The sequence below is a fragment of the Crocodylus siamensis genome, chromosome 6 (assembly GCF_052110815.1).
Source record: "Crocodylus siamensis isolate JL-2025a chromosome 6, ASM5211081v1, whole genome shotgun sequence".
Classification (NCBI taxonomy): Eukaryota; Metazoa; Chordata; order Crocodylia; family Crocodylidae; genus Crocodylus; species Crocodylus siamensis.
The window spans coordinates 30214063-30237128 of record NC_143400.1 but is presented as its reverse complement, the minus strand read 5'-3'; the positions used below and the strand labels follow the sequence as shown (position 1 = coordinate 30237128).

General features: G+C 52.1%; 1 protein-coding gene across 11 annotated transcripts in view; it reads right to left on the bottom strand.

Moving 5' to 3' along the window:
* GPAT2 (glycerol-3-phosphate acyltransferase 2, mitochondrial) overlaps window positions 1-22434 on the bottom strand; it is a 52786-nt gene extending 30352 nt beyond the window's left edge. For 5 of the 11 annotated variants that reach the window (XM_090051486.1, XM_090051488.1, XM_090051484.1 and 2 more), the window contains exons 1-7: window positions 22207-22430; window positions 11841-12005; window positions 10808-10921; window positions 10512-10585; window positions 8344-8454; window positions 2598-2738; window positions 39-138 (exon numbers count right to left, since the gene is read on the bottom strand). In XM_090051486.1, the coding sequence (XP_089907612.1) occupies window positions 39-138; window positions 2598-2738; window positions 8344-8454; window positions 10512-10585; window positions 10808-10921; window positions 11841-11912 (612 nt within the window). In that variant the 5' untranslated portion in view covers window positions 11913-12005; window positions 22207-22430. Of the gene's footprint in view, window positions 1-38; window positions 139-2597; window positions 2739-8343; window positions 8455-10511; window positions 10586-10807; window positions 10922-11840; window positions 12006-13015; window positions 13129-22206 lie in introns of those variants that run through there. The other 6 variants (XM_090051492.1, XM_090051491.1, XM_090051490.1 and 3 more) reach the window with 6 other exon arrangements.
* Window positions 22435-23066: the final 632 nt, after the last annotated feature.

The following is a 23066-nucleotide window of genomic DNA, read 5'->3' as shown; positions in this document are numbered from 1 at the left end:
TAACACCACCACCAGGGTCAGGCCTGGCTGCTCCTTACCACTTGGGCTGCTTTGCGCACCATCTCTACCTGCCCTTTATGGAGCAGCACATTGTGGAACAAGCGGGTCAGAACTTTGAGCAGAGCCCAGCTGCACAGCCTGGAGGGGGAAGAGAAAAATCCTTACAGCAGGGATGTGAAGTGCCCCACGCATAAAGCCTGTGAAGGGCAAGTTCAGCTGGGAGGCAGCAGCCTGGAGAAAAGGTGCCCAGCTGGTGAATGCAGGGGGAAGCAGTGCCCACAGGACAGCATCTCTGCATCCGCCTATCTGTGCGGATCCTTGAGAACCAGGCAGGCTGCAGCACTCCCCAGGCTCACGCAATGAGAGCAGAGAACAGGGTCCAGTCTCCCTGCTATATCCCAGCCTCAACCTCTTGGCTGGGCCTGTCCAGTGGGGCTTTATTCTCTCAGGGCAACTTATCTATTGGGAACCAGGCTATGACATGAATCCAAAATGGGGCTTCTCACATAGCTGCTATTTTCAATAGACCCTCCAGGGCCTCAGCTAGATCACAGACACACCAGTTTGAGCCTCTGCTGAGCCTATACCCAAATTTACCCCATAGCTGTCAAGGTCAATTCAAGAGACCTAGGCTGTATCCCCAGGCCACAGCTGAGTGACCTCAGCCAGGTCCTGTTGCCTCTCTGAGCTTTAACACCCCCATGCATAAAACAAGGAGAACGGAATTTGCCTTTTGGGTGTAGCTCATTGAGATGCACTGAGGAAAAGCGCTATAGGAGCTATTACACTTCCATTTGACAATCGTGGTTTTCTCAGCTCCCCCGGAGCAGTGTAAACAGGAACTTGGCTTACAAAAAAAAAAGGGGGGGGGCAGGGGGGCGGGCAGATTTAAACCAGGATGAGATTCGGCCAAACCAAAACCACGAGGAAAACCCAGCACAACCAAATAGTTCTGCCCTCCCCTCCACATTTCCCCACCAAACCTGTGCAAGTTGTTTACAAGAAAGATCTAAATGCTTTTCTCCCTGGGGTAATTTCTTCCCTTTAAAATCCCACAGACTGTTCATAAGGGTTCTTTTATTACGGCTCAATTAGACAAGCAATTAGGCCACAATGGAACCTTTAATTGCCAATTTCTCAACAACAGAATAACGCTCCCCTGCTCTGAGAGGTTTTTCCTTTGATTTCTCCTTGCTGCTATTTTTTTTCCTCTCCCGGCATTAAAAGTGGAGCTTGCTGGAAGGTGACAGTGTTAACACCTGATACAGGCCAGCAGCATCCACTGAGAAGCTGAGCCTGTGGTACCCCAGGTTCCCTCTGCTCTGTCCCCTGTCAATGGGGACTCCATGCACCTGGTGGGGCTCCTCAATCCCACCCTTCTACCCCAGGCCTCGGCACTATCCCAACACCCCTCAGTCCCAACCTGAGGCTGCCAGCAATCCTAGCCCTGGGCTATCCTCTGCTGAAGTCCTTCAAACCCAACTTGCAGTGACTGTTTGTCAAGGCAGGCCTCCCACCCTCCAGCTTGCTATTCCAACCCATCATTCCACCTCCCTTCAGCTCTACCAATGCCTTCAGGCCCAGGCTCCCCTCACATGCTCAGCTCCAGCATGCAAGGAGAACTTGGGCCTGAAGGCACTGGCAGAGCTGAGGGAAGGTAGATAGAAAGATGGCTTGGAATAGCAAGGGGTTGCAGGCTGGAGGGTGTGAGGGCTGGACTGACCCTCAGGCCCTTGGCTACCCCAGCCCGGTTGACCCATTGCCCACAAATCAGCCCAGACAGTCAACCTCTCTGCTTGAAACAAAGAAAATTCTTCATCAACTCTGCAAGGAACTTCACACGTGTCTTGGAGACACACTCACGCACACACATGCACCCCCTCTCAGCTCCCAGCAGGGAGCTGATTTCCCATCACCACCCCACCCACACAGCCATTGTGTCTCTGTAAAAGACAGAGAGAGAAAGCAGCATTGCAGGCAGCTCTCTCCCTCAGTAATTGAATCCGCACCTCCTTTGCTTTTTTTGCTGGGTGTGCTAATGCCGTGTTGACGTGAGGTGCCAGACTCAGAGCTATAATTCCTCCCTGCTGCCTTTCAGCCCCACATCTCCAAGCGCTTGGTCTGTATTGCAATGGCCTTCCCACTGGTGGGGAAACTGAGGCACACAAACATGCCTATGGTCACATAGCCAGGAGCAGAGCCCACCGACAGCCACTCCACTGTTCTGTCTATTGGAAGAGACTGTCCACCAGCCCTAGAGAGCTAAGCCTCCATAGTTATCCCTGTAGCAAGGGCAGGAGCCACTGCTATCCCCTGCCCCATCTCAGCATGGATCCCATGGGAAACGGGAGTGGGGTTGCTCTCTGTGGCCCAAGCAGGAGCAGCCAGCAGAGCACAGTCCAGGTTCACACAACATCCGTTGGAGGGCATGAACCTATATAGGGCTCGAACACACAGCCTGCAGCTTCCAGCTCCTGTCACAGCCCCCACCCTGTGAGCCCTCCTGCCCTACACCAGTGACATACACAACCCAACCAGGTCACAGAGCCCCCTGCTTAACCCCTTCCAGCACTTGCATGGGCCTAGAGAGAACCTACCTCACCAGGAGCAGGGAGATTGGAGCCTGAACTTGGCCCAGGACATGGAGAACCTCACTCCTCCAGCCTGCTGGGGACTGGCTGACAATGGGGCCATCCCCTTTTGCCTGAGAGATCTGCTGTAACACGACATCCTGTACCCTGGGAAGAAGAGGAGACTGGAGATCAGTTGAGCAAATTGCAAGGGCTAAAAAGGTAACTGAAGCAAGCAACACATATAGCAGCAGTGAGAACCTACTGGCTCCTGCCCACAGCCCCTTGCTATCGGCAGCAACAGTGACTTGGAGTAAGGCAAGATGCTTTGCCGATGTAGTGAGAACCAGCCTGGAGTTCGTCTACTGAGTAAGAAGCCAAGGGGACCCCAGGGAGTGGGAAGTAACAGTGTTTCCAGGGAGCAGAGCAAAGGAGAGATGAGAGCTGGGTTCCAGTGTTAGCTGACACAGCAATGAGGCCCTGTAGGATTAGAGGTGGTATGGGAACTGGACCCTCTGTCCCTCCTTCTCCAAGATCAGCCCACTAATCCCAGTGGCCTGGCTAAAATCCAGCTGCAGCAAGTCATACTCGGCCTTTTGCCTGATGATGGAGGACTGCCACTTTCTGGGGTGTGTGCTGAAGGAGATGGGCGCACATGTGGTTTTCTCTTCTATCCTGCCAGTGAGCGGACGAGGCAGACGGCATGAAACGTGTATCGCGGAGACCAACTGGCGGCTACAGGAATGGTGCTTCAAGGAGGGCTTTGGCTTCCTCAGCCATGACCGGCACATCACGACAAGAGACATGCTGGGATGGGATGGGCTCCACCTTTCCCCTAAAGGTAAGCGTGTGTTCTCTTCTAGGTTGGCGGACCTCCTCCAGCAGGCTTTAAACTAGGCTCGTCAGGGGAAGGGGAAGATGAGGGCGGAGGAAACATCAGACTGCCAGACCAAACAGCACCCACAACTACAGCCCAGCCCAGACCAACAAGCGAAGCGAATAAACAGGTAAGAGACAGGGGCCAGGGTAACGCTGGGACTAGGGGGTCAGTACACACATCCACAGGAGGCCTCAAATGCCTCTACACAAACGCTCATAATATGGGTAACAAGCAGGAGGAACTCACCCTCCTGCTGGCTGACACCAGCCCGGACATAGTGGGAATTACGGAAACGTGGTGGGACGCAACGCATGATTGGGCGGTGAATGTCAAGGGCTATAGGCTGTACAGGAGGGACAGGATAGGAAGGAGAGGTGGGGGCGTGGCACTCTATATTAAGGAGGAATACACATCCTCGTTAATTAGCAAAGAGTCAGGGGAGGGGCACCCTGAAGTGCTTTGGGTTAGAGTACAAGGCAGTCGAGGGGAAAGAGACTTAACGGTGGGGGTCTACTACAGACCTCCCAACCAGGGAGAAGAGCTTGACCAGGAATTCTTGGGTCAGCTCACAGAGGTAGTGAAGGCTAAGGATGTGGTAGTCATGGGGGACCTGAATTTCCCGGACATCTGCTGGGAAGAGCAGTCAGCCAGGTCTGAACACTCACATAGGTTCTTGGCCAGAGTGCGGGACCTCCATCTAACCCAGGAGGTGCACAGCCCAACAAGGGGTACGCCTTGTTGGACCCAGTGCTGGCCACGGGTGATGACCTGGTGAGGGGGCTGTGGGTGCTCGACCACCTGGGCGACAGTGATCATCGCCTGCTGGGATTCACCATCCAGCGCAAGGTGGCAAAGGCATGCAGTAAGGCAGCGGCCCTAGATTTTAGGAGGGCAAACTTCAACAAGCTAAGGAGGATAGTTGGAGAAGCGCTGAGGTCCCAGAGGGGAGGGGAGCCAGGTGTCCAAGGAGAGTGGTCGCTCCTTAAGGAGACGGTCCTCCAAGCCCAAAGGAAGGTAATCCCAGCGAGGATCAAAGGGAGCAGGAGAGCACACAAGCCTCCGTGGCTCACCAAAGGAGGCTTACACCCAATGGAAAGAAGGGGTCATCACCAGGGAGGACTATTCTGTAGTTGCTCGGGGATGTAGGGGGGTAGTGAGGAAGGCCAAGGCAGAGATGGAACTGGGACTAGCTTCCCAGTTTAAGGACAATAAGAAGTCCTTTTTTAAATACATAGGGGGTAAAAAGAAGGTCCCGGGTAATGTGGGGCCCTTGCAGGACGCACTGGGAAACTTGGTTGTCACACCAGATGGCAAAGCTAACATGTTTAACGATTTCTTTGCCTCCGTCTTCCTAAGTAGGGACCAAAACAGCCACCTCCCTGCTCGGCCCCCCTCAGGCCCTGGGGGAGGCTCACCTGGGCCACGGGTTAGCGAGGATTTAGTTAGGGAGCTTCTGGAGGGGTTGGACATATTCAAGTCAGCCGGTCCGGATGATCTCCACCCTAGAGTTCTAGAGGAACTGGCCGAGGTCACTGCAAGTCCCCTGGCACGGCTTTACGAGCACTCGTGGTGCTCTGGTGAGGTACCGGAGGACTGGAAGAGGGTCCCCAACTTCAAAAAATGCAGGAAGGAGGACCCGGGAAACTATAGGCCGGTTAGTCTTACCTCGATCCTAGGCAAGCTGTTCGAGAAAATTATGCTGGCACACATCCAGGAGGGGCCAGCAGGGGACTGCATGCTTAGGGGCAACCAACATGGGTTCATCAGTGGCAGGTCCTGTCAGACCAACCTGGTGGCCTTTTACGATCAGATCACCAGATCATTAGATGCAGGGGTAGCAGTGGATATAGTCTTCCTGGACTTCCGGAAGGCTTTTGACACTGTCTCTCACCCCATGCTCATTAAGAAACTGGGGGGCTGTCGTGTAGACACCCACACAGTCAAATGGGTCGCCAACTGGCTGGAGGGCTGCACCCAGAGGGTGGTAGTGGATGGGTCCTTCTCAACCTGGAAGGACGTGGGCAGTGGGGTCCCCCAGGGCTTGGTCCTCAGGCCCGCACTGTTCAACATCTTCATCAGTGATTTGGACGAGGGGGTAAAAAGCACCCTGTTCAAATTTGCTGATGACACTAAGATGTGGGGGGACGTGGGCACACTGGAAGGGTGCAACAGGCTACAATCAGACCTGGACAGGTTACAAGGGTGGGCGGATGAGAATAGGATGGGATTCAACACCGACAAGTGCAAAGTGATGCACCTGGGGAGGAACAACCAGCACCATACCTACAGGTTGGGGAACTCCCCTCTTGTCAGCACGGAGGCGGAAAAGGATCTTGGGGTCATCATTGACTCCAAGATGAACATGGGCCGGCAGTGTGGGGAGGCAGTTAGGAAGGCCAAACACACCTTGTCATACATCCACAGATGCATCTCGAGCAGGTCCAAAGAGGTGATCCTCCCACTCTATGCGGCACTGGTCAGGCCACAGTTGGAGTACTGCGTCCAGTTCTGGGCGCCACACTTCAAGAGGGATGTCGACAGCATGGAGAGGGTCCAGAGGAGGGCCACTCATATGATCAGGGGACAATAGAGCAGGCCCTATGAGGAGAGACTATGGGACCTGAACCTGTTCAGCCTCCAAAAGAGAAGACTGAGGGGGGAACTTGTGGCCTGTTATAAACTAGTCAGGGGGGATCAGCAGACATTGGGGGAGTCACTGTTCCCCCGAACACTGCCAGGAGTGACCAGGAATAACGGTCACAAGCTGGCAGAGGGTAGGTTTAGGTTAGATATCAGGAGGCGCTACTTCACGGTCAGGGCGGCTAGGGTCTGGAACCAGCTTCCAAGAGAAGTGGTGCTGGCCCCTACCCTGGGGGTGTTTAAGAGGAGGTTAGATAAACATCTTGCTGGGGTCATTTGACCCCAGTACTCTTTCCTGCCATGGCAGGGGGTCAGACTAGATGATCTGCTCAGGTCCCTTCCAACCCTAGAAACTATGAAACTTTCTGTCCCCACCATAAACTCTGCTGCACCTGCTTAGAGACAACACATCCAAGTTCATAACAGGCTGACAGGAGCCTTCCCACTGACATCCACAGGCTTTAGGTCCGGCCCAAAGCACAGGTGTGACAGGGACCCTGACAGTACTTAGGCAGCTGAGGTCCTGCAGCTACAGACCACCTTTCTGACCAGCACTGCCTCCCTGCATTGCCCTGTCTTCGTTCACCTCCTGGCTCTTGTTCTATATCTTGTTTACAAGCTCTTTGGGAATAGAGGCCATCTTTTTTGTGCAGCACCTAGCACACTGGGGCTCTTTGCATTGAGCTAATGTGTCTGTCACATATAATCAATAATAATCATGAATTTATATCTACCCTGCAGATTTCCTGCCTCGCTGTGGGCAGGTGACTTAATTCCCATCCACCTCTGCACCATGGCTCTAGCACAGGGCAAGGACTCGCTCTCACTTTCTGAATGTACTGCATCTGATACAACTCGGCCCTGATCTCTGCTGCAGGCACCAAGTGCTCCTGTAACACAGCTAACGGCCAAGAGATGATATTCTAGGTGACACCAACAATTCAACTTGTAACAAACCTTGGTGATTTGCTGGACTGTTTTTCTATCTGCTGATAATCTAATCATCAGAGTGCTGCTTCTCCAATGGCATCACGCCCGCCAGCTTATCTGGTCACACAGTGTACCACTTTAGTCAGCTCAGCCTGACATCAAAGCCAGACTTGCAGATCATAATTTACCAAAAGAAATGCAGGGAGGAAAATGCCAGAGGTTCTAACTAAATGCAGATGAGGAGATGGGGCCCCAGAGAGAAAAGGATCCTTTATGTAGACACTGCTTAGCACCTTTCAATCAGCAAAGGTGCCTCACATCAGAGGATCACTAAGCCCAGGGCTGCAGCCTCAGCTGGGAGAAGTCAGTGAGTATTGCTGGCATTACACCCAAAGAGCTTCAGGCCCATTCATTCTCTCAAGGCTGGCAAAGTGTTGATAGGACAATTTTGCACCTGATATCATCACACCACTGCAGTGGTACCTGTATAACACTTTGTATAAACATGCCAGGTCAAATTAAGAAGGCTTTTTTCCAGCTTTCTGATACAAATTGTGCTGGAAACACATGAGAGTCCCAAGAGCCAAACCAGTCTGAACAAAGGTCCCCATTACTCAGCGCAAGGCTATGTCTATGCAGCAGCTAGGAGGTATAACTGGGCACACAGCCTCACAGCATAGTGGAGGTTCTGTGCTTTGTGCTTCATCCACCCACAGGAGTACCTAAACAGTCTTGTGTTGTGCACCCTGATATCCATGCATCTTTCATTTGGTACTCATGCACAGGCAAATTACGTGCTCTGCAATCCCCTCATGCCTGCAGACCCAGCCTACACACGGCCACACTGGGAGTTTTGGCAGTCGGGCACTTGATAAGAAGATGCTATTGCCAGGGGAAGCATTTTCCCTGGAACTGAGCTTCATTTAGTTGCAAACCCATAAAAAGGCCATAGAGAAATGTTTCAACCTGTTGCAGAGGCTGAATCCCAGGGTGGACAGGGTATAAATAGCAAAGCAGAGAACAGAACCCAGAAGTCCTGACTCAGGTGTCTTCCCTGCCCTGATTTCCAGCTCTGTGTATAATCTACATTGCTCTGAAAGGAGCAAGGGTCTCATGACTAGTGCAAGATGCTGGGACTATCTACACCTGAACTCTAGGTCCAAGCTCTCTCATCACCCCACAGCCCCAGTGCCCTGCTGCACAGGATCCAAAGCACAGAGGACTGTAACAGCATAAGACAACCATGGGCAGGCCAGAACTCGAGTTCCTGGCCAGCCCCCAGGGTGAAGAGCAGCTTCCTTAAAAACAATCCTGGAAAGATACCTCTTGCTGTGGCAGATTTTCTTCTCAAAGTCTCCAGGGGCACTAGAAGGAATTTTCCAATTGAATATTGCCAGGAAGTGGCAGAGCCTTCGAACCAGCCAGCCCCTGTACCTGGGGAAAGTGAGAGAGAGAGAGATGCAGGTGCTTGTCAAAACCCAGGAACATGCTGTGCATCCAGTGCCGCCTGGTATGCAAGGAGATGCCTCCTAAGGATTCACAGTAAGGCTGGTGACTGCTTATCCAGCACTTTGCATCCTGGGATCACCACACATTTCATACAGGAAGCCAGAATTATTATTCCATTCTACACAGCTGAAGTGCTGGGAGGGGAAGTGACTCCACAGAAATCATAGAGAAGTGGGGTGGAAAGAGATCTCTATAGGTCCTCTAGTGAGTACAACCCCCTGCCTAATGGAGGATCCTTGCCCAAGCTAATTCCCAGTGAATCCAGTATGAGACTTCCTACTTAGGCTGGCAGTTCCTGAATCAGTCCCTCGGTGTGTTTGTCTTACTTAGACACCCCATTCCTTTAATAAACCCAGCCCTCCTGCATCTCCTTTCCTTCACAGAGGTTAGGACAGGGGTTGACATGCATTACAGAAAGTCTTACCTCAATATTTGATGCCTAATTCACACAGGTTTTCTAGACAACTGAGCCAGGTGGCCTTCTAGGAAGGCTTTTACAATAGGGTGGGCTCATGGGATGGGTACTGGACTGGGAACTGGGAGACAGACGCTCTACTCTTGGCTCAGCCTCTGAGTTCACTTCATCTCTGGTCTCTAGCCCAGATTTTCCAAGGTGACAGACATTCTCTAAATCAGCCCCAGATCAGAGCAGGTCAGGCAACAGACAAAGATACTTAAGTTGGGCTTCATTCCTTGCAAGCTAACAGGTGTGGGAAAGCATCTCGTCATGCAAGAAAACCAGAAACCCATGGACAAAGGATCCCCTTGAATCCCTACTCACAGCACACAGGTCAGACTTTAAAATCACACCCTGCTGACTACCCACTTGTGTGCCCATAGTGATCCGGGGTTGTAGCTTTGTTTCTGAACATACTGTAACTCCCAAGTTGCTCTGAGGGGCCATAAATTACTGAACCATTCAGAGACATGAGTCCTATAATTTAAAACAACATAAAGGAGAAAGACCAGATTTGAGAAAACTGCTCAACAGCCACGATGCTGCTTTTGAACTGGTAGAGAATGCAAGGGCTCAGCACCTTCTGAAAGCAGGCCAGATGCTCTCTAAACATAGCACTTGGGAAGCTCCTGGTTCTGCAGACAAACATCAGACTTCGGTCATGGAACTGGGGTAGAGGCAATACCAGAAAGGGCATGGGACAGCATGATTTTTAATGCCTAACAGCTCACATGGCTAGACGCTGGTTAGTCAGACCTACACAAAGGCTTAGGACGCTTTCCCCAACACTGGCTCTAGAAAAGCGATCAGAAAGAACCCTCTTCTCCTCCCCAATCTCTGAATATTCCCCTATCCGCAGCAGAGAAGGAATCTTGGTAACAAGGCAGTCTGATGATCTGTAGTGCCTCTTTGCTGGGGCTGGCATGTGAACTGAGAAAAAATGAATCAAGTGCTCTCCTCTCCACTCAGTAATCCTCTGCACTTGGGGACAGCAGCTTTCAAAGAGCTTTCCAAACAATAATTAAACTAATTACGTATTAGGCTAATTAGCTAGTGAGGATAAATAAGGAAGCTACAACAGTCCTGGGAGGGAGAGAAGCAGTGTTACTTTTCAGTCTGATTCAGATGGGCTAACCAGAGGGAAATGGACTGAGCCAAAGTTGTATGCTGAATCAGTGGCAGAGCTGGAGATGAAACCCAAGAATCCTGACACCTATATCTCCAGCCTCAGCTTGCATCTGCAAGTTGGAGGAGTGACTGTAGTGTGTGCCAGCTCACCCCAACTAGCTTTGATGGAGCTACAGCAGATGCTAAGAACAGCAAACATGGCAACCTAGGCTATACAGGTCCAACCCGGGCCATGGGTATGGACCAGAGGGGTGAGTTCACACCAACATCTCTGCCCTGAGCTACCTCTCAGTCATAGAGTGGACACAAGCCACAGGCAAGCTGAAAAGAGAAGGAAATTACCCCAGCATGGAGGCACGGCCCAAAGATCTCCCATCTAACCCTTGCCCCTTCTAACCTGGTGTCCTCCTCCGTCACCCGGATGGCATTGTGGAAGCCCAAGGAGTGAAGATGCTTGTGGAAAAAGGATTCCTGAAGGCAGAAGGAGAGGCAGGTGTTACTGGGATGCACTTCAATGAATAAGTTTCCCCTTCACCTTTGGGAGGAGGCTGCTGCTTACCAGAGCAGAGCCAGTTTTGTGAACAACTCCCTTGCCAGTCTGCTGTGGCCCTCACTGAGAGGAACCTCATCGAGGAGCACATGGAAGCAAAGGCCCAACCCTGACCCCAGCCCGGTCCTGCCTCACTCCCTTACCCAGCTCCTGGGGGTGCAGATCTGGCAACAGCGTCCCACAAAGGGGCGGTGCACACCCAGGAAAGGGGTGATGATTTCCAGCTTCATCCCGATGGCCGGTGGCCAGATCTTCTCCTGAGGAAACAAACATCTTGAGGAGAAGCTTGAGAGAGTCTAGAGAACAGCCACACACATGATCAGGTCAGGAAAACAGACCATACGACGACAGGCTGAGAGCCATGGGGCTCTTCAGCCTGGAAAAGCACAGGCTCAGAGGCGATCTGATGGCTACCTATAAGTTTATCAGGGGTGTTCACCAGGATCTGGGGGAATATTTGTTTACCAGAGTGCACCAAGGGATGACGAGGTTGAACGGTTATAAGCTCCTGCAAGACCATTTCAGGCCGGACGTAAGGAAGAACTTCTTTACTGTCCGAGCTCTGGAATAGCCTGCCATCGGAGGTGATCCAAGCACCTACTTTGAACGCCTTCAGAAGAAATTTGGATGTTTATCTTGCTGGGATCCTATGACCCCAGCTGACTTCCTGCCCCTGGGGCAGGGGGCTGGACTCGATGATCTTCCGAGGTCCCTTCCAGCCCTAATGTCTATGAAAATCTATGAAAAAAATCTGTCACCCCCAGCTCCTCCCTCCCCTGTCCCCTGGGACCCCGTACCAGAAATAAAAGCTTGGCCCAAGAATGGCTCCTAGGACTGGAGTGCCTGAACCCCACTGGCTTTCAGAGAGGCACAGTTCTCATCTGTGGGGCCGTGGCACTCTCCAGCCTGCCACACCGCTTTGTGGAAGCTGCCTCTTCAACTGGAAACAAGGTGGGGGTGCCCACTAGAAGTGTGGGTCTCAGACACCCCAGGAGAGAAGCTTCTAGTACTCGCTCAGTGGGTGGTATCTCCTGCAATAGCAAAGCTCCTTGAAACAGGACTTGAAGCTTTTGCTTCCAGTACACTGCTCCTGCTCAGACTCCAACTCACCCCCCTGCCCCCATCTGATATGGCAAGCAGCCGTAAATCTGGCACCTTCCCTAAGGAATTGCCTACCTTTCTCTTGCTGTTTAATTTCTCCTCAGCCTGAAGGCTGTGGGTCGCATAGCCCTTGGGGGTCAGAGCCATGGCATGCCTGGCCCAGGGAACAGGATCTTTCTGCTCTACCCTCAGGAACACAGGGAAAAGACACACACACGGATGTGTCTGGAGATGCAAAGTCTGTGGAGAGAAAAACTGTGAAGGTGGAGGCAAAGGAATGAGATGGTTTGAAAATCAGCAAAGTGTTTGGCAAAGCCTCACTGAGAAGACCAGCCAAGCAGTCAGGGATCCAACCCAGGGCTCAGGGAACCTGAATTCAAATCCTCTGCTCTGGCATAAGTGCCCGGGATGACTTGGGCAAGTCAATTGCCTGTGCACCTCCCAATACAGTGGGCAGCAGGCCTTGCAGGGGTGGCATGAAGGATAGTATCATAGTACTTAGGATCGGAAGGGACCTAAACAGATCATCAGGTCCAACCCCCTGCCCCGGATTGGATGGTGACGCTTCCAGATATGGCAGGAGGGGGTGGCCATGCAGACATCTTAGGCAGGGAGAAGCACCCAGAAAGAAAGAACCCAGTGACCAACATATTCTACTTAGGCTGGCCCTGCTCTGCAAACAGCCTGGCAGGACCCAGCTAAGCTGCATTTTGTGGGGGTCACTGAGGGTGGCTCTAAGCAACCACTGGCCCAAACAGCCTCATGCTTAAGCAGTCAGTTGAGCCCTGCATAGGAAGCAGGAGGGCTGAGTGCTCCAGGGAGACAGGTCAGCAGCCCCTGTGAGCAAGGCAACCCCCCAGCAGAGGACTCCAATTGTTTCACAGCTTGTGAGGAGCACCAACGTAGCTGGCAGCCAATGCCCCCAAACCCGCGGGAGAGGAACGCATTCTCGTTGCAATACAGCTCTGACATCACTACAATTGCCTTCTGCCTCCCACACCCGCCTCCCTCTCGCACAAAGATGCCAATCTCTACCAGAAACAAAGTCCACCCAGGCAAAAGCTGGCACCGCTCTGCCACCCAGCCTCAGGCTAAGCCTCCCATACCACCCATCTCTGCCACCAGTGAGTTGGGTGACCTTAGGCAGGTCATTTGACTGTCCTGTAGCTCCTGCTCTTGGTCAAGTTAGACTAGGATCTCCAAGGCAGAGAGTACCTGGGACTGCGTGTGCAGCACCATGCACAACAAACCTGAGCGGTGGTGGAGACAGTGCACTTTCCTGGATCTTAGGTGTCCCATGTGGCAGAGACCCAATCCCCTGCTGTGGACACAAGGCCAAGGTGCAAGAGCCCTCCTGCTTGGAAGCTGTCAGCTACTTTGCCTCTCGCTGCACGCCTCCAATACACCGCACCAGCATGCAGTGCCTGGAAGCCTCCCAAGCCAGATATTATCAGCATTTAATTGTCCCTCCTTGAAGTCTCGCCCTCCCAGCCCCTTCCACACGATGGCAGTGGCTGTCTCCATACTTGCTCGAAGTCTCATTTCCTTAGGCTGCTGGTTGCTTCGCAAGGCAGTCAGGACTTTCCAAACCCTCCTTTGCCACCCCTTTCTAAACCATGCCAGAGATCTCCTGGTTTCTCCCATTCCTAAGCATGAAAAAGATTCCAGGCATCTGTTAGATGCCCTTACTCTGTTTTCATTCACGCAAAGTCTCTGGAGAGCATGGGTATGACCAGAGGCCCTTCACTGTGCCCCTGTTCTGCAAACAATATCTGCCATCACACACTTCTGCCCACACAATATACCCATAGGAAACAGCTGGGTGGCTTCTATCCCTGCACCCTGATTGCTGTATGGGGAAGAAGGGCAACACACCATCACCGTGCTGAACTCCCTACAGTATCTCTATCCCAGCGTCTCTGCGCCTTGCAGCTGTTCACTGTTCTTATTGATCTGACAAGTGGGAGCCACAGTAAAATGAAACATTTAAAATGAAAGAGAGTTAAGAATTCACAATCGCGGCCAAGAGACCAGCACAGCAGGGGCATGCTTCTCCTTCCTCAGCATTAAAAGAGGTGGGGGAAGAAGATGGGACAGAGCCAGTCTGCAATCCCAGCCCAGTGGGACCTTGGCCCATGTGCTCGCTAAGGGGATGAGTCTGTTGCATCTCTGATACATCAGGCATGGGGTCAGGACCCTGGGAGGACCCAGCCATGGGATCTCTTTCACCATGCACAGAGCACTGGGCTACAAGCCCAGATACTGGGGTTTTATTCCCAGTTCTGCCAAAGCCCGGCTGGGTGACCCTAGACACATCACCTCGCCTCTCCGTGCCTCTGCTGCCCACCTCCTTTGTCCGTTTTAACTGCAATCTCTCTCGGACCATGACTGGGTCTTGCCATGAACATGTACAGCCCATAGCACTAAATGATCCCCCTGGTACCGCAATACCCAAACACCTCATGCTCCTGAACCTGCCCCCCACCCCATAAAGCAGGGCAGGGCTGTTATCCCCTTTTTATAACTCCCAGAGAGGATAAGCACCTTGAAGGCCCCTGGGAAATTGGTGGCAGAGGAAGGACTCAAACTTTTAACCCCTTCGTCTGCGGAAAGCTGGCAGGCAGCATGGCAGTGATACAAACAGTTCTATTATATCCAACAAGACCAGCTACCTTTTCTGTTGGCCCTGTAAAGGCCAAAGGGAAAAAACAAACACCACAGATATTCTCCCAGTTCTCTCAGATCAAGCACTCAGTGAAAGGGATGGGGGGTGAAACACAGGGCCAGGGCAGCGATTCTTCCATTGAACGGCCACCAGCTATTGCCAAGGGGACAATTTGGAGGAAAGGGCTGCACCTACAAAGAAGGATGCATCATCACCTGCTGACCCTGCCTCTTTGGGAAGAGTTCAAAAGGGCTCTCCATTTCCCTCACACCCACAATTGCTGCATCTGGAAATTGATGCTGCTCTGAACATTGTTCAGGACTCTAGGGCTTCCTGCCTCGGTATTTTACAGCCTTTCCATGACGCATCCCAGGCTGCTTCCTCACAGCCTGGCCTAACACCCCCATTCAGCAACCCTGCCACTCAAATAGCCCTGCCAAGGGACCCAATTACAGCCAGGTTGCTCCATGCCAGGCAGCAGAAACACCACCTGTGTTTCATCCACCTCCCCGAATAGCACTGGAGCCCCGGGTCTCGGACTGCAGGGCAGGGCCACGTTTTACAATCCACCAGTGCTGGAGAGCCCACACTTACTATGTTCCTTCTGGTCTTGAAATCATCTTCACTACTTCACCAGTGAAGTCGATGTCAAACTTGCACCCTGTAGCCCACAAAGTGCATCTCATATCCCCCAAACTGGCACAAAATACAGCATCAGTAACAACCCACTTTAGAGAGCAGGACTCCAAGTCCCCAGTCAACTTGGACGTGGGGGAGATTGTGGTATATGGCCTAATTCTGATCAGTGCCTTTCAATTGCTTACATTGCTTCACTAGACACAATGCAGGGTGGCTGACAAGAATAAATGCTAAGGATCTAGACACACAACATACTTACACTGGGGTAATCAGGCTTTATACCAGCGTAAAATAGGAGGTAGCACACAAGGTACAGCCCCATGCTAGAGTAACTTGCTCATATCTGGTCTAAAAGTCCCATGGATACAATTCCATGGGTGTCAGTTCACAACTTACCCTGGGGTAACCATTTATTCAATGCAAATGCCCAACCTGCAGCATGCGTGTCACAAGTGTCACGGGCAGCCTCTGCATGGCAAACAGGAGCCTGAAGATGAGACAGGCAGCAGCAGCAGATTGGGTAGGTGCAGAAAGCAGAGCAGAAGATCAGATGAGGAACACTGGGTAGGAAGAAAAAAGCAAAGCAGCAGATCTGGGAAGGAAAGGGAATATGGGTGGCACTCAAGGAGGGTCTGGAGCTAATTTGTGGCACATCTGGAAAAATGGTTGCCCCCCACTTATGCAAACATACTACTGTATTACTTTCTCCTCTATCACCTTGTGGCAAGAGCAACCCACTACATAAAGCCACTCACCAAATCAGAGAACACGAGGATTGGAAGAGATGTCGGGTCACATCTAGTCCAACCCACTACTCAAAGCAGGATGATCCCCAACTAGATCATCCCACACAAGGCTCTGTCTAGCCAGGTCTTAAAAAACTCCAAGGATGGAGATTCCAGCACCTTTCCAGGTAACCTGTTCCAGTTCTTTACTACCCCCCTAGTGAAAGTTTTTCCTAATATCTAACCTAAACTTCTGTGGCTGCAATTTGAGAACACTGCTGCTTGTTCTGTCATCTGCCACCACTGAGAACTGACAAGCTCCATCCTCTTTGGACCCACCCTTCAGGTAGTTGAAGGCTGCTATTAAATCCCCTCTCAGTCTTCTCTTCTCCAAACTAAATAAACCCAGTTCCCTCAGTGTCTCCTAAGCCATGTGCCGTGGCCCCTGAACCATTTTTGTTGCCCTCCACTGGACTCTCTCCAATTTGCCCACATCCTTTCTGCATTGGGGGCCCAAAACTGAACACGGTACTCCAGATATGGCTTCACCAGTGCTGAACAGAGGGGAAGAATCACTTTCCTCCATCTGCTGGCAATGCTCCTACCAATGCAGCCCAGGATGCCGTTAGCCTTCTTGGCAACAAGGGCACATTGTTGGCTCATATCCAGTTTACTGTCCACTGTAATCCCCAGGTCCTTTTTTGCAGAGCTGCTGCTTAACCAGCCAGCCCCCAGCCTGTACTGGTGCATGGGCTTGTTCCATCCTAAGTGCAGGACTTTGCACTTCTCCTTATTGAACCTCATGAGATTTTGCTTGGTCCAATCCTCCAATTTTTTGAGGTCTCTTTAAGTCCTAGCCCTACCCTCCAGAATATCTACTACTTCCTCCAGCTTGGTGTCATCTGAAAACTTGCTAAGGGTGCATTTCATCCCATCTTCCAGGTCTCTGGTGAAGATATTGACAGCTGACTCCCACAAAAAAGGCTGAGCTACTAAATGAATACTTCACATCGGTATTGCAGAAGGCTAATAGGAGCTGTGCATCCATCCAGAGGCCCAGAAGACACAGGGAAGCCTACAGACAACATGAAATCAGTCCCGAACAAGTGAGGGCCCTCTTAGAACAACTGGACCTTTTCAAGTCTGCTGGGCCAGATGACCTACATCCAAAAGTCCTGAAAGAACTGGCTGAACTCATAGCAGGGCCCTTGGCGAAGGTATTCGAACACTTGTGGAACTCAGAAGTGGTCTCAGACAACTGGAAGAGGGCCAACGTGGTGCCCACCTTTAAAAAAGGGAGGAGGGATGACCCTGCACAGTACAAACCAGTAAGTTTGACTTTGGTCCTTGGAAAAACTTTTGAAAAAATTGTTAAAGATGCCGTCAATCACAAGCTTGTAACTGACAGGTTATTAAAAAACAACCAGCACGGCTTTGTGGAAGATAGATCATACCTGATAAACCTGGTGTCCTTTTACGACCAGGTAACTAACTAACCAGCTACACAAAGTGCAACTGCCAGGCGCGATGCTAGCTCTAGACCACCCCTGTCTCCAAGCAAACCACCCGCCTTGCTTTCCTCCCACACCTTGTTGTTAAATAATTAGGAAGTTGCTCTTTGAATGCCCCCATAGTAACCGGCACTCTTTACACACTCCAACCACCCCTTACGTCCCATGCCTTGCAGTGGTTTGCACTGGGTCTTTCTTTAGACACACAAACACATACATACTGGGCTCCAAGCCCTCAGCCCCCTCACTGGGGCTCTAGCAGCCCTTGGGGCTCACAGCACCTCTCACTGGGGCTCCTCCGGGGTCTGTCACCCTGTTTGGCTCAGGCGGCCGTAGCCCTGCCTGGCCCTCTATTGCACCCTGCGAGGCTCAGGTGGCCACAGCTGTGCCTGCCCCCTCTCAGGGCCCCTGCCACAGCAGGACTCACGGAGAGCTGGGGCGCTGCTCCAAGTCCCTCCTCCAACCTGGGCCCTGCCTCGGGACTCCCGTGAGCTTGGGCTCCCCCTGTGCAGATTGAACCCACCAGGGAAGTAGGCCCAGGGATTTCAAGCATCCTGTCTCGCCTGTCACCAGGGAGGTAACTGGCCTGGCTTTTCTGGGGAGCTACCCTGCCACAGGTAGCTCCGCCAGGCCACCCCCTCCCCCCCGCAAGGTGCAGTTTCAGGTCAGGCCCAGGACTACTGAGGCCTCCTCCCTCCCCACAGCTTCCCCCTGTCCTCCCGGAGCCGCTCAACCCAACCCTACTGCTCCCTTTCTGGCCCATGTTTGTAAGGCCACCTGGCGGCTGCCTGCTCCAGCCCTTAAAGTGACAGAGCACTAAAGCTGCTCCACCACACAAGGGTCATGACTCGTGAAGTAGACATCATTTACTCAGACTTCAGTAAGGCCGCTGATTCCGTCTCCCGCGAAATTCTACCAGTCAAACTGGAGGGCACTGTGGCCTGGACTAGCTACAGTGGGGCTGGTGGATAACTGGCTTAGAGGCCGGTCCCAGGGAGTTGTAATAGATGGGATGGCCTCATCCTGGAGGGCTGTCTCCAGTGGTGTCCCACAGGGATCAGGGCTTGGACCCACGCATTTTAACACATTCATTAATGACTCGGCTGACGGGGTGGAATACTCTCTGATTAAGTTTGCGGTGGACACCAAGCTGTGGGGAAATGCGGGCGCGCCAGAGGATAGGGTGAAGGTCCAGGACGACCTCAACAGACTGGTTTTATGGGCTGGTTGGAATCAGATGAGGTTCAAGAGGGAAAAGTGCCGGGTCCTTCCTCTGGGTAGGAAGAGCCTTCACCACAACTATAAGATAGGTGGTAGCCTGCTGGCTGGCAGGGCATCTGAATGGGACCCGGGGGTCACAACCGACCACAAAATGGAGACGAGCCAACAGTGCAAGGCAGTCGCCAGCAGGGCAAACAGAACTCTGGTGTGCGTCAGCCGATGCGTCGCCAGCAGACCCAGAGAAGTGCTTCTCCCTCTCTACTCAGCGCTGCTGAGGCCACAACCGGAGTACTGTGCCCAGTTTTGGGCACCGCACTTCAAGAAGGATGCGGATAAACTTGAGAGGGTGCAGAGAAGGGCCACCCACATGATTAGGGGCCTGGGGGGTAGGCCCTATGAGGAGACTCCAGGAGCTGGGCTTGTTCAGTCTGGGTAAAAGGAGGCTGCAAGATGACTTGATAGCTACCTACAAATATGTCAGGGGGAATACCAGGATGTGGGGGAGGAACTCTTCAGGAAGGCACCCCTTGGGAGGACAAGGACCCATGGTCACAAATTAATAGAGGACATTAATAAGCTGGACATAAGGTAGAACTTCTCCATAGGGGTAACTAGAACCTGGAACACACCTGCAGAGGTGGTGCAGTCACCATCCTTGGAGGTATTCAAGAGGAGGCTGGATGAGCACCTTGTTCAGCTAGTTTGAGCTCTTTAACCTCCTGCCTATGGCAGGGGACTGGACCCAAAGATCTTACAGGTTCCTTCTGGTCCACTGACTCTATGACTCTATATTGAACAAAATCAGCCCCAGGACCAACCCCTGGGGCACTCCACTTGATACCAGCTGCCAACTAGACATTGACCCATTGGATTACTACCCTCTGAACACAATGATCCAGCCAATTTTCTATCTACCTTACAGTCTATTCATCCAACCCGTACTTCCTTAGCTTGCTTGCAAGAATGTTGTGGGAGACCATATCAAAAGCCTTGCTAAATGCAAGGGTTATCACAGGAGTCAGCAACATTTTTGGGCAGAGTGCCAAAACACCCGCAAGCTCAACTTATGGCATGTCGGGGCAGACAGAGGAGTCCCAAGGGGCCCAATCCGTGTTGTGGCAGCTCAGTCCCAGTCCCTTCCCTACTGTCTACCTCAAGGTATACCCTGGGATGGGTGCCAGAGTGTGACACGCAAAGCAAAATGGCACCCGTCCCAGGGGTTGCCTACCCCTGGTATATCATGTCCACTGCGCTTTCTGCATCTAGAGCCAGTCATCTCATCATAGAAGGCAGTCAGGTTGGTCAGGCACGACTTGCCCCGATGAGTCCATGCTGACTGTTCGTAATCACCTTCTTCTCCTCCTCCAAGTGCTTAGAAATGGATTCCTTGAGGACCTGCACCAGTTTTCCAGGGACTGAGGTGAAGCTGACTGGTCTGTAGTTCCCTGGATTCTCCTTCTTCCCCTTCTTAAAGATGGACACTATGTTTGCCCTTTTCCAATCATCCAGGAACTCTCCCGACTGCCATAAGTTTAAAAAAATAATAGCCAGGAGCTCTGCAATTCGGTCAACTCCCTCAGCACCCTTGGGTGCATCCCATCCGGCCCCATGGACATGTACAATGTCCAGTGTTTCTAAACAGTCCCTAACCTGTTCTTTTACCACTGTTGGCTGCTCACCTCTTCCCTAGACTGTGCTGCCTGGTGCAGTAGTTTGGGAGCTGACCTTGCCAGTGAAGACTAGGACAGCTAAATGTCTGTCCTCTCTGGATCCCAATTTACTTTATACTGGTATAAAAGATGCCACATGTCCAAGCCCTAAATAGCATAAACGCAACGGGCCAAACGTTTTCAATCTTGGGTAGCGAAGGTCGACAACTCCATGCCAGTTCAAGCCCCCCAATTCTGTAAAGAACACCACAGCAGATGTCAGTGGGACTACTTGCAGTGTATAAGCCACAGCATCAACACAAGGCTGAGCAGGATCATGGCCTCAAATAACTACAACATAAACTGCTACGGTTCTTTGGGTAAATGAGATCTCTTTTATTAAATCAACTAAATAGTTGGAAAAACTGTTTTTTGCAAGCTTTCAGGCACAAACACCAATCTTCAGAAGGATGTTTGTGCCCAAAATCTTGCAAAGAACAGTTTTTCCAACTATTTAGTTGGTCTAATAAAAGATATCACATTTACCCAAAGAACCTTGTCTGCCTGTCCTTAGAGGCCAACACAGCTACAACCAACACCCCCCCTACAACATAAACTGGCAGCCTACCCACAATGCTGAAAAACATGTCAATAGCTATTGCAAAAGATTAAACTTGACACCATACCCTCCAAAATAAATTATCTGGCATCTCAAATTTATCCCACATTATTAGCCTCTGAGTGACCCAAGCCATGATCCCAAAAACAGGCATGAGGTGGTAAAACATGAGGTGGTTTTGCCTGATTTCATGGAAGCGTAAGTAGGTACCACAGAGCAGGATGCAGAAATCACTGACTCTTTCACGCTCTATATTGATACAGCACCTAGCACACTGGGGAGCTGATCCAAGGCACAACAGCAGCACTTACATTAAAATCATAATGGGCACAGGACTTGGCCTTGTTTGAGACGCTTTCCACTATTCAGGCACAGCGATGTGTTAGAACTGAGGGCAGTTCTTTCTTCTTACATCAGTTAAGAAAAATGATCTTTTTTGTCACATTCAGATCTCTTTAACAAGGGAAAAAAAGCCTCTCCCCCATCTGCAGACTCAGCTCAGACATGCTGGGCTGAGGCCTTGTCAGAGGAACAGGCCAGTTGCCGAATCTGAAAGGATTTAATTTAAGAAGAATAGAGGGTTGGTTTGTGCAAACAGCAGGCTGCTTTGCAGACTCCGGCTATTTTTCTTAACAGCAAAACACACAATGCAGGAGAAATAGCATTATTATTTAGCTGTGCTGCAAACATGCCAGGGGAGCCAGAACCAGGGCCCCGCTGTGCAAACCCAGATCAAAAGGCCAGCCCCGCAGACACCTTGCAACGCAGGCAGTACAGCTCTGAGTCCCATGCAACAGCCTGGATTCAAGGCAGCAAGAACCTAAGAAATGGAGGGGCCGAGCCACAGCCCTGACCCCACTTTTTTTTGGGGGGGGGGCAGCTGAGCAGGGTTGCCCTGTAGAGCCTGATAGTTGTGGCCCCGTACAGCCAAGAAGCCCTATATGCACAAGTGATTTTGGTACAAAGTGGGGAGCCACGCGGCCTTGCACATAGCCTGGGAAGCCCTGCGCCCCAAGGAACTTCATGGACGACTCCCTCCCAGCCAAGCCTCAGGGCTTGCACGCGCCGCAACACCGCACCTCGACTCCTGGGTGAGTTTTTAGTATCGTCCCTCCCCCTTTGCCAGAGATAACGATAATCATCAAACACCGGGGGAAAAAATTATCACTTTTCTGTCCGGGCCGGGCGGCTGCCCGGCTCACCCATGCCTGTGTGCAGCCCTACACCCAGGGGAGCTAGGGAGAGACCCAGGAGGGCTGTGCACTCGGGGGACAGAGGGACTAGGGCCTCACGCAGCCTGGGGGACAAGCTTCAGGGCTGGGCAGTGAGGCCTGGACGAGGCCCAGCAGCGCCGGGGGAAGGCGGGAACGGGGAAGGGAAGGGAGCCTGGGCCGGCCCGGGGCCGCACTCACCCGACCTGCAGCGGCGGGAGGAGCCGGGGCGCGGCTCGGCCTCCCGCCTCCATTCGTCCCCGCCGCACCAGCCCCTGGCCCTGGCTCTGCTCTCACCTCGGGGCGCTGCGATCGGGCACCCGCCTGCCTCAGTTTCCCCTGCACGCGCGCCCCCCCTGGAGCCAGAGCTGGCTGTCTCCAAAGCCAGAGGTATTATCGTCTCCTGGACCTCCCTCCCTGGGGGTGCAGCCCGGGATTTCCCAGCAGAGCCTACTCAAAATGATCTGTGCAGAGGCAGACATGCAACAGGGGTCCATCCTGCCCCGCTGCTTATATCATGGCCCTCTGCAAACATTCATTAGTCATCCTATTAATTATGGCTTGTCTTTGCAGTACATTAAGAGCATGCTAAATATATTGGCCAGCTGTCCTACAAGCCTCACAAGGGCCCCTCTCACCACCCCGCTAAGCATCAGCCCCAGTCAGTGCCCTCTTTGCCGTATTCCCAAATCAGAGGTTTCCACTTTGCCACCTGCAGGCCCCTACCCAGTAGAGACTACTTGCCAACTCCTGGCATGGCAGCTTTTAAGCATCAAGGCATTTAGACCCATTGCACCAACAGGTAAACTGAGGCACAGGTATGCTGCAGGCACTCACGTATTGGCTCATCTCCAAGGTCAGATTTACACGGGGCACTTCTTTGGCGTCACGGGGTTGGTTCAGGACTGATGATTTCTGACAGCCTCCCTGTGCCCTAGTGCAGGGGCAGATGCACCAGCATTATTAAAAAGTGTTTGCTGGTAGAGCTGGGTTAACAAAGCAATCCTGGGAAAGCACATTTTTAATGGTATAAGCTAGGTTTGCATGAAGGGGGTGGCTGG